Source organism: Phoenix dactylifera, chromosome 9 (genome assembly GCF_051530095.1).
Source record: "Phoenix dactylifera cultivar Ajwa chromosome 9, Ajwa_hap1_PhDact_Kaust_v1.1, whole genome shotgun sequence".
Taxonomy (NCBI): domain Eukaryota; kingdom Viridiplantae; phylum Streptophyta; class Magnoliopsida; order Arecales; family Arecaceae; genus Phoenix; species Phoenix dactylifera.
This window is the reverse complement of record NC_143198.1, coordinates 269,076-286,619: the sequence shown is the minus strand read 5'-3', so window position 1 is coordinate 286,619 and position 17,544 is coordinate 269,076. Positions and strand designations below refer to the sequence as shown.

The 17,544-nt window shown below is 39.1% G+C and overlaps 1 protein-coding gene, 1 non-coding gene and 1 pseudogene across 3 annotated transcripts; 1 reads left to right on the top strand and 2 right to left on the bottom strand.

The window, feature by feature from the left end:
- Positions 1-4,100: 4,100 nt before the first annotated feature.
- On the bottom strand, positions 4,101-13,121 carry LOC103712026 (SEC12-like protein 1; annotated as a pseudogene). Its single transcript, XR_016396339.1, has 10 exons — positions 12,774-13,121; positions 12,560-12,657; positions 9,416-9,548; positions 8,928-9,019; positions 7,903-8,002; positions 7,713-7,785; positions 7,520-7,640; positions 5,872-5,991; positions 4,619-4,689; positions 4,101-4,535 (listed from the first exon to the last, which is right to left on the bottom strand). The product of XR_016396339.1 is annotated as an SEC12-like protein 1 (transcript).
- LOC113463044 (U1 spliceosomal RNA) lies at positions 10,470-10,629 on the top strand. Its single transcript, XR_003386625.4, has one exon. It is a non-coding gene; the product is annotated as a U1 spliceosomal RNA (small nuclear RNA).
- An 820-nt stretch (positions 13,122-13,941) lies between the features above and the next one.
- Positions 13,942-16,286, bottom strand: LOC103712027 (transcription termination factor MTERF8, chloroplastic-like). The gene is made up of 2 exons (XM_088703850.2): positions 14,869-16,286; positions 13,942-14,716 (listed from the first exon to the last, which is right to left on the bottom strand). The coding sequence occupies exon 1, from the start codon at positions 16,087-16,089 to the stop codon at positions 14,950-14,952; it is 1,140 nt and encodes a 379-aa protein (XP_088559976.2). The 5' UTR covers positions 16,090-16,286; the 3' UTR covers positions 13,942-14,716; positions 14,869-14,949.
- Between the last annotated feature and the right edge of the window lie 1,258 nt (positions 16,287-17,544).

Here is a 17,544-nt window from a genome sequence, read left to right as displayed (position 1 = left end):
AAAACAGGCTCAATAATTACATGCACCTTCAATCGATTTCTTGCGCCTTGTGTGACGATTTATTATGATCGTATGTATCCTCATGTAGGTGGTATTACTTAATGTCTAATAATTTCTTTTTCCCTCATTTGACTAGGGCCTACAAGCCACATTATCACCACGTGCCGGTGGCCAAAGAAAGAATTCTAAGGTCATGTTTTTTATTTTATTTTATTTCATGTAATAATACTCGTCAGATGTGATCCATCCGTCTTAACAAAAAAAGAAAAAAAAAATCATATTTGCCTCGATGCTTGCCGGAGCTTGGAAAGCTCTGAAAATAATTGTAAATGGATATGGAATATTAATGTTACACTACTGCATGAATCCTGCTCGAAATAGATGCTATTTCTTCCTAGCAGTTTGCTTTCACCGGGATCTAGTGATAATAAATTAGAGGTCGGTGCACACTTTGATAATGATGCTGCGATTCATGATAATATATATGTTGCGATTAGCACAATTTGGATCCAATTTAGTATGGCCAGGTATGCGTTGCGAGACTAGTTCGCATGCTCAAAAATTAAGGAAAGAAATATAATCAAGATTCCATCCTTCTATTTGATATAAGGAAACAGACATCACAAATAGAGCCAACACTTCATATGTCATATATGCTACTCGGATGGCGCACACCTCAAGTATATGGTAATGAGTCAATTATGCATCAATGTTCATCATTGTTTGAAGGAATTTGGATCTTCAACACAATTTGAATTTGATGGACCATCCAGTCTAACCTATCTTGACTTGCACTTGGTACGGGCCACCAAGGTTGGAAACCCAGCGCAAATGAAACAACCCTACCTACTCAAAGCGATAAACCGAGCAAAAGTTTTGACCCGAGCCCACTTGATGGTGTAACGCTTAGAATATATCGAAATCAATTTTGTAACACTACTCCATGAGCTTGCCATATATCCCCGGACTATCGCACTTCTGACAGTCACTTTATTTGGTCCCGAGGATGCATTTTCCGGTGGGCTCTCCTCTTTTAATCTAGCTATCATTGGAATCCAGCCTCTTTAATTAGTTTGTATGGGAAACCTAAATAAGTAAGTATATTTGCACGCCACATGCATGTAAACAAAGAACGAGAGGAGAAAAGAAAGATCCCTGAGTTCCCACTTCTCCCATTTTTCTTATTAACAAGTTTCGGCTTTTGCCGGAATGGCAACGCTGCGTTATAATTACCAGTGTCTCCCTTTTTCTCGTCCGTGAATTCTCTTTAGAAGGGCGGATATTTGGACTGCTCAGGCTCTCAGAGAGAAATGAGTTATGCTAGCTTTCCTTTCAGATCTCTTCTTTGACCGGTCGACGAGGCCAAGGGAAACCAATCCCTTTCGGCAGACTACGTACCATGGGAGTGGGTCTACTGTTCCTTTCCTTTTGGCACCTTGCGTCTGCTCCATTTTCGAGCAGAGCCTGCAAGAAGAAAGTAGATAAAGCGCTGCGACTTCCGACCACCGAACGGGACTAATGCCAAGTAGATTTATCCCCATATTTACCGCATAATTCATGCATGCTGCATGGCTATTTATATATTTTGTGATTACTATGAACTAGACAACAAAATATTATATATAGCGGGTGTGCGTGAGAGAGAGAGACTATTAACATAATTCATGGAGCCTTTAAGAATGTGATTGGATCCAAGCCGGCCCCTCTCCACTGCCACAAGCCTCTACAATATCCAAGCACCAAGGTAATCACCAATTAGCTCCACAAGATTTGATCGAATGTATTTTGCGTCGGATATACCTCCATCCATACCAAACTAGCAGCTACTCAAAGTTCAAGAAGCATCCGAATAAGATTCCACGCCACCTAATTTGATTAGATAAGGGTACCAACCACATGATGTATATCACTATCCTATTAGTGATGGTTTGAAGAAAACAATGCATACCAATAAGGAAAAGAAATTAGGAAACTAGTTGAAGTGTCGTGTCCGCGATCTCTCTTGCAGATTTCTAGATTCACCAGCTCAATGGGATGCTGTATGCTTAAACTATCCCTGGTATCTAGCTAAATATCTTATACAAGAATAAATAATCAGCATCTTCATAGAGTTGCAGTCCATGATGGTTACGCCATAACCAAATTTCCTTTAATGCTTTTTAATTGTTTCAAGCAAGCTTTAATAAGATAACTGAGTGTATGGTGCTTAGAATTTTCTTGTGTGCAGAAGAGGACTTCTATTGGAGAAACTATTGACTAGGTCCTAATAATAGTGGGACAGCATGTCGTTCACAAACAACTATCACCCCGTCGCAGTCGAGCCAATTCGGCAAGAAATGAGTCGCTCTGTTTTCTATTCAAGGAGATGGAACATTGGATTGAATGGTCTCAACTGTCTTGGATGGATGGATTTTGCACGTTTTTCCTTGTCCCATGCCACGCGCTTGATAACGTATTACTATGGAACAATTAATTATAATCAATTAGTATTTTATGACTCATACTATTCGCTAGTCCAGTTAGCCATAAATAACTCCTATAGCTTGTTTCTATGGGGAGAAAAAGAAAAAACTCCTATAGCTTGTACCATAATTTTAAGGATGGACAGACATTTTAAAGAATGTGGGGTGGTGATCTTTGTGAATTGTAATGGATCTTGATAGTTCCGATCTTAATCTCAAATTCTGATAATTATTTGCAAAGCGGTTTTCCTTTCTTCTCAATTTTAGCTATCCTTGTTTTAAATTTGTGGATTTTGGCTGATTAGTTGTAAAGGGAAGCATTCTTATCTGTTTCTCAATTAGTGCCTACATCCGCATAAACCATGCGATTAATCCAACAAAAGCTCTAGCATTGTAAATTGTAATAGTGAGTTTTGATCATTAAAAACATAAACAACATTTTCTAAGAGCAAATAACTTCGTTTCTTACTTTTTTCCCGTTTTCCTCTTCCTCGTGCTACGACTGATATAGTGCAGCTTTAACCAATATCAGATGGTGATATGGAAACGCATGCCTCGTAGCATAGGCACTTGTAATACTGGTTCGAAGCCTGCATTCACCTATGACGTGGTTGAGGTAGCCTATGTGCATAACCCCATCCAGTCCTCACAATTAATAACAGCAATCAGGAGAAGCCATGTTCTTATAAATTGCATGGGAGCTTGCATCATCTAGCTTTGATTGCCAAACACATCAAGGGTGCGATATTTCCTGGACTGCCTCGGAGACTTCCATAAACTTTGAAATCCATTAGAGGCTCGAGGTTTCTTCCAGAGATTTATATGAAAATTCCAGTATAATAGCTAAATTGTAGTTCTTGTAACAAAATTCGCCACCTCGATATCAAACTTTATACTGGTGCCACTCTAGTACAGTGTGATACAAAATTTTTTTTAACATATCAAATATAAATACGCCATCTATATCAAACTTCATACTATGTGATTCTCCCTAGTTTATATTTTGTAAATTTATTTCTCTCTAATTCATTACAGCCATGTATGACCAAAGTGGTGCTTGACTTTCTACGGGGCCTTTTTTTTTTTTTTATTCCCATGATCAAAATGGTCAGAACCTTCGGAAACGGATTTGCGTTGCCAGAGGTCGTTTGCCGGAGACGGGTCAACGCAGGAAAGCTCGACCAACCGCCCTCCAAGTTTGAATTCTGGAAACCCGATCCATACCCCTCGACCCGCACGAGCCCCACCTTACCACCACACGGGTTTGAACAAAATTTTTCTAAAGCCGAGTGGATTTCAGATCAACTCAAAAGCAACACGATCGTAAGTCGAAAGGTTTGGATTTAGCCCCTGAACCACCACTAGATTACCCAGGATGATCCAGCCGAGAAACCAACTAGCTCCCTACCCAATAGAGTTGATAATTCTCTAATTTTTACTATGTAATTCACTTCATTATTCATGGAAAGAGATTTTGCTAGATTTTTGGAATATGAGAATGCATTTTAACTAGTTTTATTTTTAAGTAGTTTATAATTACTATATATCCTAAACTCCTAAATTTATTGCAATTATATGATGAAATATTTGAAGTTAAATTTAATTTTATTGTTTGTGAACTTTATATACCAACTTCTGTTTTATCTTTTAGTCATATGTGATGGATAAGTGAAAACTTTACAAACTAGTCCTCTGACAATGGATTGACCCTATTACAAATTCGCTTCAGAGATATCAGACAAGAAGCTTTAGAACTCAAATATATGAGCATAATTTAAACAAATCAGTAAAGCAAACAGAATTCCCGTAGCACACCAAGCTATGTTGCAATGTCGGTCAGGAGCATCAAGAGAACGGCGATACCTCCAGAAGAACATGACCACAAGCTCCTTACCATGGGCTTTGATCATCTGAAATCTGAGGATCCCTGACAAAACCTTCCATCAATGGCCTTGCAGGTTGATTTCTTCCAAGAGGGAAGTTCCAGAATGAATTCGGAGTTTTCATAAATTATATAAAACAGAACTGCTGAGGCCAAGAAAAGACCCAAAAGTAGCAAGTAAATCTGCCACTCTGCAACAAAAAAAAAAAAGATACCCGATGGTCAGTCAATTCCAATGGGCGGGTTACTAGCACGTGCAGGAAAACATATGCACCTTTCCAGTCAGAAGGTACACTGAGTTTCGTAGCTACAGCTCCCCATTGATTTGAAGTCGAAATCACAACTCTGCATTGTTTGTGGACAGAAATGTAAATAATATCACCCAACCAATTCGAAAGCGAAAACATAACTACGATGATGCGCCCAGAAAACATGCTGTATAGTATTGCTACGTTTCAAGTTATAATTCATGACCAATCTTAGTTTCAGATCAAAGAGACCAAATTCTCATTCAAAGTAAGTCAGTTTTAAGTCTAGATAATGGGCTGAGGAAGGTAAGGAGAAAGTGGAAAAAAATTGACACGAGGCTTTAATGAAACATGAGGACTCGTACCCTCAGAAACTCATGTCCACCACCCACCCTCAGCATCCTCTACATGCAGGCTTTCTCCAACCCCCTTCCAAATCACTAGATAGAAATAGCAGGGTAAGGTATCAATTTCCATGCTGTTCATGTTATTACTTCACAGTCTCACTCAAGCCACAAAATGCCATGTCTATATATATATATATATGCATATATAATGTGGCAACTACTTAGGAGCTCTGACCCTTCGTGCACTCCTAAATGGCTACCTATGATTATGCTGCATATTAGTATTGTTTCAAACAGGTTCTTTTGAGTTCAAAACAATGGCTTGTACCCTGAAAACTATGTACTGTGAACTCCATGATAAAGGCTATGCCTATGATTTGGTACTACACAGCAAAGGGTGCCACACAAGGATTCAGACTGTGTTATTTTTCAATCAGGACAACTAAACAGAAAAGGGCAAGGTTATACCAAATAATCTAATTATACTGGGTGCCTTGCAATATCAGCTAAATATTAATTGGCTTTACAATATCAAAACCAAATATCCATGTCATATTTGAAGAAAAAAATAAACATGTGCTAATCATACATCACTCAGGTGATAGAAGCCTTGCAGTATTATCTATCTAGGGTACTTCCACTAATGCAAAGTTGCTGGTCATACTGAAAAATGAGCACAGTTTATTCTTTCTCTTGAACTTAAAAGAATAACTGACATCAATTTCAACTCCTGGTCCACAACCAAGTGGCTGTTCTCTATATATCTTATATCAAAAAAGTATGTCTTTGCTACTACTTATAACTGTTATTTCATGAATATCTGTACTTATATTTTTTTTCTTTAATTATTTGTATGGTTCCAAAAACAATTGAAAACAGAAACCAGTGTTCAACAAGAGGGAAAAGAGCACATTCATATTCATGAAAGTTACCTTTCTGTAGGACAAAACTCAATTGAGGAAATGCACGTGCCCAGGTGAAGTTTTTTGCTCCAGTGACAAATCTCCATCTTTTTCACATCAACTACACAAATATCGCCATCATGGCTACCTCTGGATCAAGATAAGACATAGTTACTCATTTCAATAACACTTCTAATGACCTTGTCTAATACACCCAGAATGATGATAAAGGTCTATTAAATTTTCATGCCAAACAGCTTCCAGTACTAGAAAAATTAATACACTACAGCCAAAAATATCGTATACCGACATACATCAGAGAAACATTAAGAGAACTAATTTTGTAAGTTGGCTAGATAGATTGAGTTGGCATCACCGAGATGTGTTAAAAGAATTCTGTATGCTTATTTGATGGTCAGGCAAATAAAAATGATATAAAAATCCTACAATACGAGTACATGCAATATCTGGTTCATCATGGACCTAATCTGTTACTAGTTAGTACTGACAGAAATACAAATGATTATAACTTAAATGAAATGGAAAATGGGACAAATGAGGTTTTCAATGTGGCTAGAGGGCATTTAGCCACCGCAGCCTCTAAGATGTTAAATATCACCGTACAAACCACTTACCTAAACAAACAGAGCAATCTTGGAATAGAAACAAAAATTTCTCAAATTACGAGAAAATGTTAACTTGAGGCATACTTACAATATCTAGAAGAGCAATATGAACCTTATATGCCCCCTTCAACCAAGTGAAGAATCAAATGGAAGCAAGGACATGAGCTTTATGAACTACCTTCCAGTGGTGTTTATCATGTGCCACTAAGAAACGGAGAAATGCATGATGAAAAGAACCATTTAAGAATGGTATCCATTGGCAAAAACTAAAATCTGTAGCATAGCCTGTCTAAATTAAGTTGTTTGGCTGTCTATAAACACATTCTATTTTTTCCCTCAATGATATAAATGTCAAACCAGATTTAAGGAATATCTATTCTCAAACTTAGATATGTTATACTATTTCAAACATTATTTTATATTCAAGATTAATTTTTAATTTTTTTGGGGGGTGGGGATTTGTGGGGAAGGGAGGTGGATAAAATTCAGAAATGCTTCTAATGTGTTTCAGCTTGATGCACAGCTCTAAGACATAAAAATTTTATATACAAGAGAAACAAAACTTGAGACATTGTATGAATCAAATTATTGAGCACTAAGGAGGGTACTGCCGACATGAGCTACATGCCGTAAAGGACAGTTTGTCCACATGAAAATGTAGTCAAAAAAAGTTGGAAACAAAAAATCAAAGTAGCCCTAGGAGCTAGTCCAATCAAGGATAAAACAATGGTTGTGATGAGGCATGCATGATAAAGATCTGAGGAGGATTTATGGATAGTCAAGAAAATTGAGAACCAAAGATAAACTAGATGGAAATGAAGAGACAATATTAGAAACTTTCGACAAGATAGCCTGCAGATAATATCAGTATTATTGAGAAAAATTTCATGAAACCAGACAACTTGTTGGGGCAAAATCACTTTTGATATTTGTTAAGCAAGGTGAGTAGTTCACATAATCAATAAAAAAAGATACATAGACCAGCATAAAAAAGGGATACATACACTGGCAAACCAAAAAAAGATGACAGAGCAATAATGTTATATACTTACAGCGCAAGGTACTTCCCGTCCAAGCTAATTGAAAGTACAGAGGTAGGTTTTCTTAGTAGTCTTTTGTATCCAATTCTATTCCATGTGCTGATATCCCACACAGCAGTCACCACCTTACCACCTGTTTTGAAATTTAGGTACAATTAAGAGAAGTAATATGAATATTGTTTCTCGAGTTCATAACCAAGCTTACCTTTTTGAACAGTGCAAAATAGAAAAGGCTTTGTCCCATCCCTGGAAAATCGACAACATTCAATCTTCTCATCCTGCAAATGGAACATAGATATAATACAACATACAAAAACGCAATAGAATTGGCATTTCCCAAAACCCAGAAACCCATAATGCTAAATTTAAAATTAATAATAAAAAAAAGGCTATACCGAGGTACGAGTCAAAGAGACCAAAGGAACACCATCATTTATCTTCCACACTCGTGCAGAACCATCAATAGATGTTGACACTAAAAACTCTGAGTCTAAGCTGAAGGAGAAAGGCGAAAGGAAATTGCTGTGTAAGCATGAAAATCTTGGAGAAGAAATGCAAAATCATTTTTCATACATAACATTCTACAGGTCGTTAATTATGTATGGTATCTGTATCAAACTTGTGATTATCAGTATTCTATATGGTTGCAATAACATAGATGTACATGCTTGCACAATAGTTAAGAGATATTTACATTATCTCAAACTTATGAATTGTTAGGACTCCAAACTTTCTATAGTTAAATTACTTCTGTGACCATAGTATTAAATTCAATTTATCAAGTTGCCATAAACTTACCAAATAATTTTCAGTTGTTATTTGAATATGATACCAGTTAGCAAAATTGACCGAAATGCATATCAATTTTCATAGCCTATGTGCCCTGCATCATCTTGTAGGATAGAAATTAGACTCATAAGTCATAACAATTATAGCTTGGAAGCATTCTCACCAACACTGATTGGCTTGAAAATGCTTTGCAGCCAGTCTACTCCAAAGTATGCCCCTCATCAAGACAAACTTTCTTGGAGTTAAGACTCACAGATGTTCCTTTTAGTTTGATCCCCTAGCAATTTCTCTTTATGATGATACTGAAAATCAAAAGGCTCCAACCAGTTTTGTAAAGTTCTAGACAAATTATAACTAATTACAGATTTTAAGTGACTGTTCAACTATTGAGATGGTTGGACTCACGGACCAGAATGACAAATGTGCAAAGAAATGAAATAATTACTTATGCCTACATTGAAGTTCAAGATATGAACATTTATACATGTACTGCAGGATTTCCTCAACAAAGCTAAGTCTGTAAGCAGCAAGAAGAATATCGACCAACAATAGAAAATTAGAGAGAGAAAGGGCGGGAGGAGGGAGGAGAGAGGGTGGGGAGAGAGAGAAAGCACAGCATGCCATGCCTTACCTGATATCCATATCTCGGAATGATTTATGAGCTCTTGGTTCGTCCAAGAGAACTTGCAGGCTTGGCCACTGTAATATTCTGAGATGCCCATCCTATGAACAGCAACAAATCATGTCAGAGATCAGCAAGTTTGTAGCTGTTTATAACTGGGCAAAACTGTGCATGCATTGTAGTTCTCTGTTACAAAAGATAAAAAGGTAGACATTGGAGAGCGGAACATGAGAGATCGCAATGCTAATAATGATATATAGTTTGATATTCTCAAAATTAAAAAAGTAATCCTCAAAGGTTGTTACAATATGATCTTTGTGTTCTTGATACATAAAAAGGCATCATTTGCGATATTACCCCTATCACGAAAACCAGAAAGGCTATAACAAACAGGCAATGAAAATTTGATAATAGTTATAAATTTAGTGAGCTGAGTACACATCTTTAATGCTCCAGCAATCCAGGTGTAAAATTTGGAGCAAAAGACAAACACATACCATCCCACCAGTAGCAAATTTTGAACCATCTGTGCTAAAAGCCAGACATTTCTGAGGACCAACAGACTGAAGAGGCGGAAGATCTTTCGCCAGAAGCTTTATGTCTATATCTTGACTATTCAACTCAAACAATCTGTATACCAAAATATGGTCCATCTTGATAAGGTCCTTTAACAGTTCGCTAAAAGCTAAATCATATCTAAAGAATCAATAATGAGATATAAAATTTCACAACAAAATATAAAAACCCACTGTGGAATCCATTTGGGTCTTCACTGATTAGTCAGTTGAAAGCGCAAAGGAGATCATAAAAAAGTATCGAAATTATTTTAGATTTAAACTCTTTGAGATCAAGGTGACAAAAAAATAGAAAAACTATAATGAGAAATATGATGGGTAGAATAAAAATTTGAACAAAATATTAAGGGTTTCTTGTCCAGATGTAAACTGGTGGCATGTATGCCAACTAACACATAGTTGCTAAAGTTCAAAATTTGAAACATCTAATGTTATATTTAAATCGCTTCTCCTCAACACCTTTGCCCACCCCTATCCCTCATGCAAAGCGAATATACCATATGATCAGGACTTGTAAAAGAAAATGAGCATGGTTTAGTCAAATCTTCAACTATGATTCATAGCAGATGCAGGTATGCAACAACCAGACAATAAGAAACCCATAATTTGTTGAACAATGTACACATGTCTAGCATCCAACAAGTGTGAGAATGTCTGAATTCCGATGCAGTGAGAAATCTCCAAAAATTGAAGAAAAAAGGGTAAGTACGAAACTTACTCCAGATGCAGTTGTAGTGATATTGATGGAATTGGACAGCAGATAGCAAAACTAAAATGCATGCAGAAAAATCATCTGATTCACCATAGACTGGTGCTATATTTATGAACAGAGCAATCTAACAAAAGGAATTACAAATGGTAGGATGAAAATGGGGTTTGGGCTGAATAACTTGTTCTTGCTTACATAAAAAATGTCAGAAAGACTGGGTAGGTAACCAAGCAAATCATGATTCTGGAATAGGCCAAACCAGAGGTTCAGCTTACCTGGACAGGGTCGATGGGTGATCAAGAAGGATCATGGCCTGAGTCAAGGGCCCACATTGCACTTGCTGGGAGCCCTGGCTTGCCATCTCCTCAAGCTAGAGAGGGGACGTCATAATTTGTGGTAGAGGGGGCACGCGTTCGCGCAGCCCCTGCTTTTCAAAAAAAAAAAGAAAGAAAACAGAGAAGTTTTAATGCATGATTGAGAATTTGCCCATAGGCATCTACAAATGCCCCAGGAAGTTATAAAAATAAAGAACTTTTGAACATTGTAGGCTTCATGTTGTTTCTTATTCATCATTTTATCTTCCTTCAATGCAAGCTTTAGGATATACATCTCCTCATCTTTTTATGGCCCCTTCCATCTTGTTTCCTTCTACCCCATGATTTGGCAGCACATATGATAATACAAATAGCAACCTCCCAAACACGGACATATAGTTCATGAGTGTGGGCAAGTATAAAAATCCATTTAGTTACTTTTTTGGCACACTTTGACGGAGATAGAGGATGCAGCCATCTAGATGGTTTAAGACATAGCATCATTCTAATTAATGCTCTCAAATGCAACCTTCGAGCTCTCTTCTTTCCTACCCATGTCCTCTATCATAATTTTAAGTAGCATCTGATTGATCATAAAATTAAGACATCTGCCTTCAATTCTCCTGTTGACACGTAAAATACTGATGAATCCTAGACTTCCGGTGGAACATTTGCACAAGTTGCTTAGTTATATCCTTTTTGCTTTATTGGGTTGGCAAATCATTTATTTAGCTCTTGATACACCTATATCTCATATGCATCCCATGTTCAATTTAATTCAATTTCAACATCTACATCACGACCATCTCCATTTCTTAAAATGGCCAGGACTAAATTGATACCAAGAAAACTTGCATATGTGCCCCTCGGTATGAAATTGTCTCAATGTTTTTAATAATACTTTCCTTCCTTTTAAAAAAAATCTTGACAGTGCATATTAAGGTTTCAAAATAAATGGCTTAAGATTGATTTGACTATGTTAGAACCTATTAGCAAGTTACCCATCCCATGCTAAAGCCACTAAGGTTTCAATATCTTCATCACAGCAACCTCCATGTCTTAAGATTGCTTTGGCTGAGTCCCAATTAAAGCTGCACCCAAACCCCAAAAGTCCATCATGTGCCTTATTAAAGATTGACCCTCATAGCGCTTCTAGCTTAGCTTTTGCCTTTCCTCTTCATATGAATCTCAGTAGCGTACTAATTGAAAATGCTTAGTTATGAGACTCAGGAAGCAACATGAGCTCAGCATGAATCCACTACAACCGTTGGCTCTAAGGTCCCCAAAAAGAGTACTCAAGTAACTAAGTCCCATATGGATAAGCATTATTGCCATTTGATCGTTACAAATGAAACAAGTCCTTGAAATCTTATCAATAATCTCTCACAGTTTCCATTACATCCTGTTTTCTATTCTCTGTAATATGCTAAATACCATGAATCATCACCCCATGACTTCATATGTTTCTAATCTTAATAAATGCTCCCTTGTTGTCCCCTCCCTTTGAAATCCATCATATAACTGGGTCTTGTTTGCTTTTCTCTATCAGTGAACCATATCAAAATTCTACAATCAAGTCAGAATTCTGTATGTCGATGGGATCTTTCCTTCAGTTGCTTTAAAACAAAATAAGAAAAGAAAAGAAAAATGATAGAATGGCTAACAGCATCCTCAATCCCATCTAATTACTTCCATCCAAGTGCTCTTTGATTCCCCTTCAAAAGGGATAATTGTGTGACTTTCATTAGCTTGATATCAACATAGAATTAAACAAAAGTGCAAATCCCACTGAATCTTACAACAGCAACAAAACCAGAAATAGAGTGCTCGGACTCTTCAGAATGCATTATCCATCTTTTTAAGCATATCAATAAATGGAAACTCCATAAAGCATGATATAAAAATTGACTTATGAAAGACAATATAACACTTCCATCCAACATGAATAATGCTATAAAAAAAGGTATCCATAATATTCACAAAATGCATGGAATTATTAACGAGTTGTTATATTTTTCTTAGTAAAACATAAAGTAAACTCACTTGCATCCGTTGGCAGTAGAGCAGACGATTTCATCTCCACTAGGGTGCACCGCGAAGCCCAGGGGATCCGCGCCCTCTTCCCTGATCAAAAACTTAGCCTATAAATCAAAGCAAGAAGTCAATACCAAAGGGGGGAGAGAGAGAGAGAGAGAGAGAGAGAGAGAGAGAGAGTCCAAAAAGAGAAGAATAGAGAGTGAAGAAAGATAGAATTAACCAAAGGAGAAGGGGAGAGGGAAGAAATCTTGGCATCAAAGGAGAAAATCTCAAGCAAGGGAGGGGCGGAGCCGCTCCTCGCCCTCCCCATGATCACCAGGAGCCGGTTCTCCGGCCGCCGGATCCACGCCGCGCACGTCACCGGCCCTTCTTGCCCCGCCGCGAGCTCCTCCCCCTCCATCGCTCTCCGTCGCCCGATCACTCCGCCTTCTTCTCTCCTCCCCGATCGGTCTCTTTCTGTTCCTTCCCACCTCCGACGCGGAAGAGAATTTTAAACTGGGGGGAAGAGGAAATCGAAGAGGCGGAAAGGAGGCGACACTGCCAAGGTCGAAACCCAAGGCCGTGAGCCAAGAGAGAGCGAGGCGGATGAGGGATATTTGGGAACGCGATGCCGCCTAGTAGCTTGGTGAGCGAGGCTGTACGGTTTTTGACTTCCGGCGTGTCGACCTCCGCGCCGTGTGGGTACGTTTGGAACTTTGGATGGATTATTTGAGAATTTAATGATTTCATATTTTACGTAAAAAAAGTATTCTTGGATAGCTCCGATTCGTGACTCTTTCATATATTAGATCATATATATAAACGCACACTTTGGCGCATTAAAATACTATTTTATTGTAATATCAATATATGGTATAATATAAGTTTTTCCGTATCATATATTGGTATGGTATATCGGTATAATAATGTAGTATCATTATCGATTTGATATCGATAGGATACATTTTATCTAATACTGGTTGATATGGAAAATTTTACTAAAAAAAATAATATGCATTGTCCAATAATGAACAAAGTTTCAGGAGCCAAATTAGATGCTGGCATTACTGGTAATTATAATATGGACAAATTTTTCCTACCTAACAATAGATCAACAAGATGATTAGCTATTATCAAGGATGTAGTTCTTTTTCAATAGGAAGGAGGGAGACGCGCCCATTTTTTTTATCAGGCACGGATGCTTGGAAATACCCAAAGGACAAGCCTCGGTTCGCCATAATGTATGCAGTCCTATTCGAAGGTATATGAGAACTAGAAATGTTCAGACGAGGAGGATATTGATCTAATTTAACAATTTCCGGTGAACCATGTCAAATCAAGAGCCCCAGGTGATTGCTATTCATAAAAGCTATTCAGCATCTGATATGGACAAGCCTCGAAGACTAGGATTTACAAGAATGAGAGAGGCGAAAGATGTTGCATTCGATGGGAATGGATGCAGAAATTCGTTAGTTACAATTAAATCATTTTATCCTTAAGGCAAGAACCTCAACATACAGCTAACAAGGCGGCATAAGGGAATGAAATGATACTCAGACGTTATAACAAATACAATGTTTTATCTCACAAGAGAAATGAGATCATCAAACTCTCGACCAACTTATCTGCAGCAAGAGACATCACCGCAACGGGAACAAATGACAGAGCACGCCAAATAGCTCAGTAGTATCGTCAGGCAGGTCGGCATTTTTCAACCATTTCGGAACACAGAGAGGAGAAGTTCTCGCAACAAATGCAGCTATACAATCCCAAACCGAACCATCTCAAGTCCGTAGTACTCGGAACTTCGATTCTTGCTCGGGAGTTCTCCAACGGGGAAGCTCGAATGATTTTTGCAATCCCGCTAGCTGACACATGGCGGCAAGCAAGAAGCCGAGTTCGATAATAAGAAGGCAGGAACCATCCTGCATCATGTAAGCCGCTTCACAAGCCATCACATCAGAATCCAGGAGTTCCTCCGCATCACCATAGCAGCTTGCAGAGACAAACCAGCTCCGGCCATAAAATCGATCATATGTTGCAGCACCAATTAACCGAATTGCAATGTCCAAGTCGGGCATTCTCGAGTGAATTCAGTTTCCCAGCAACAATATCAGGTGGCTCCACTCTCAATCACAACTAGATTCCTCGCAAACTTGAATCAGAACCATGACAGCAGGAATGCTGCACTTATTTTGCAGAAACCGGAAAAGAGAAATTTGTCAAATGAACAAAAATAAGAAAGTTCAAGCGATGAACTGATGATATTCACGGGTTCAAGAAAACAGGAGGGAGGAGAAGTTCAAAAAAGAAAAGAAAAGGAAAAAAAGAAAAACCGGTATTTGGTTTCAGAAAAGGGAGCCATCGTTAGCAGCACATCAGAATGCGATCCTCGTCCATGGCTTAGCTTGCGGTTCTCAAACGGGAATCCTGCCGGCACAAGCATCCGTGTAAGTTTGATGGAGATTGGGCACTTGTTCCTTGTGCCTGAGAATAAACTTGTCCACAAAGCGCTTCTCGGAGAGTGCGACGACCGCGTTGAAATCGAGATCCTTTTTGATGAGCTTCTCGGACTTGAGGGTCTGGAGAAGAGTGTGTCGCGGCTGCAAGCGCTTCTCCAAGCTGTAGGCCAGCAGCGAGGGGCGGAGCTTGATGTAGGACTGGAGGCAGCCCACCTGCCCCTCCAGAAACTTCATCTTGAGCCGCACGTTCTGCCCCGAGAGCGTGAGGATGTTGGGGTTCTTCTTGACCGCGGCGAGCACGTCCGCCTCCGACCACCCGAAACTCCTGAAGAGCTCCATCTTCTCCTCCAGGGTCTCTCTTTTAAGCATGGCCACCACCGAGAGGCCCTGCACGAACATGCCCGAGCCGCGGGGGAACCCCAATTCCTCCGTCTGCTCGATGAGCGCCTTCATCGAATCGGGGTTCCGGAGGATGAAGCCGTTGACCCGCATGATCACGGTGGCGATGTCCTCGTTGGACAAGCCGTAGCTTCGGAGAAGGGTGATGTTCGGGGTGATCTTCCTGTCGATGTCGTAGTTGATGAGGGTGCGGTTGCGCTTCAAGGCGCGGAGGAGGTTGCGCTCGTCGCCGCCGAGGAAGGCGCGCCAGAAGCGGAGGCGGGGGAGGACGCCGTTGAGGGAGAGGGCGTAGGGGTTGGAGCGGAGCAGCTGGACGAGCATCTGGCCGGCGAAGCCGTCGGACTCGAGCTCGCTGGCGCGGGGGGCGAGGGTCTTCCGGACGCTGGCGCACAGGAGGCGCGGGTGCCACGAGATGAGGGTCTTGATGTGGGCGGGGGTGAGGCCGGCCTCCTTGAGGAAGCGGAGGACGGAGTCCGGGTTCTTGGGGGACTGGAGGCTGGCGGGGAGGGTGCGGGAGGCCTTGAGGGCTTCCTCGGGGGAGAGGCCGATGGAGGAGATGAGGTATCGGACCATGAAATGGGCGGTCTCCGGGGGAGGAACGGCGTGGGATGATGAGGTTGTTGACAAGTGGAGCGAGTGGGCGAGAATGGGTTTGAGTTTTCTAAGCAGCAGCAGCAGCGGCGGCGGCAGTGCCATGGTGTTTTCTTACAAGGGAATGATGTTGGCCTGGTGGTGTTCGAGAGAGAGGGACAGGGAAGGGCCTACCTCGTGGATGGATGGATGGATGGGCATGCTTGTGTGGATGATCGTCTGGTACGCCAAGCACCAAACCGGTAGCAAGGGAAGAAGCAGGACGGCCGCCGGGGACTCTCCACCGTATTTTTCCCTTACAAGTTACAAGCGAAGTAGGGTTTTTGCTGAAACCCCCTAATAAGACGAGGAGTTGGAAAGACGGAACTGACCCCCGGCGTCTGATTATGTTTGAGTCGTAGAGTATTAACGACAATGTTTATAATTTCAAGATAATAAATGTTTTTATAAAAAGTAAGTATCAACGTACTATTTTGGATGGGAGTCCTTGGTGAATCTATCATTGAACTTCTAAAAATATCACTAAGTATAAGCCCGATAACATACTTTAAATATTGCTCTTTTTCTATTTTTTTATTAAAAATTAATATTTGATATAGATCCATATTACCATTGTAGAGAACTATTAACTACATCATTTGTAAAGGGATTGCCGCCGAGGTAATTCAACTTTAAACATTCCCCTTTTTTTCATTCTTTTTTCTTTCATAATTTCTAATCACATTCATTATTGAATCTTCAAAATTGAATAGTGCTCTTATAGAATTTTTTCAACTCTTTTTTTTTCAGTTTAAATGAACAACTTATGGATGATGAACATTAAGACCGGTAAAAGTTCATTTGCTAAAAAAAATAATATTTTTTTAATAAAAAAATAATATTTTTTTATAAAAAAATATATGTTGGTATTTACAAGATAAAATAACCATCAGCATCTAAAATAAGTTCTCGTCACGAGCCATGAAGGACGTTGGGCTATGTTCCTGTCAACCAGTTCATATGACTCATAATTATCACATAATAGAAATTATTATGTATTTTGCTTATTGCCATCATTTTCTCATAAATTATAATAAGAATCCTTATAATGTTATAATTAAATAATTAATATGATAAAAATGATAGTTGCATTATTAATGCCAGAAAACTATTAGTTAGTACAATAACATTATAAAATTTATTTCTAAGAGTTGCTTTCGGTTACTACAAATCTTATAATTGAAATTGCATCCAATTTTATTTCCAAAAGTACTACTTACAAGATTTAGACTTTTTTTTATTATTTTTTGCAGTTAAGTGCATCCTGCAATTAAAAGTGCAGGCATCCAAAGCATCCAAACATTATTTATTTATTTTTTTTCAGATTGTAGCATTTGTATTTGCAAACTGCCCAATTGTAGGCAAATAACCGATCCTTACAAAAATCTAATGTTTCAACTATTCTCCTAATTAGGTATGAAATAATCAACCTGTCATGGTCAGGATGTAGACTAACGTCTCTAGCTAGCAACCGAATTTACCAGGTGATTGTCTTGCACTTTGCTTGTGACTTAGGGCTCT

Bases quoted from the DNA above. Each gene is read 5' to 3' on its own strand.
- LOC103712027 (XM_088703850.2), bottom strand. From the start codon at position 16,089: ATGGCACTGCCGCCGCCGCTGCTGCTGCTGCTTAGAAAACTCAAACCC.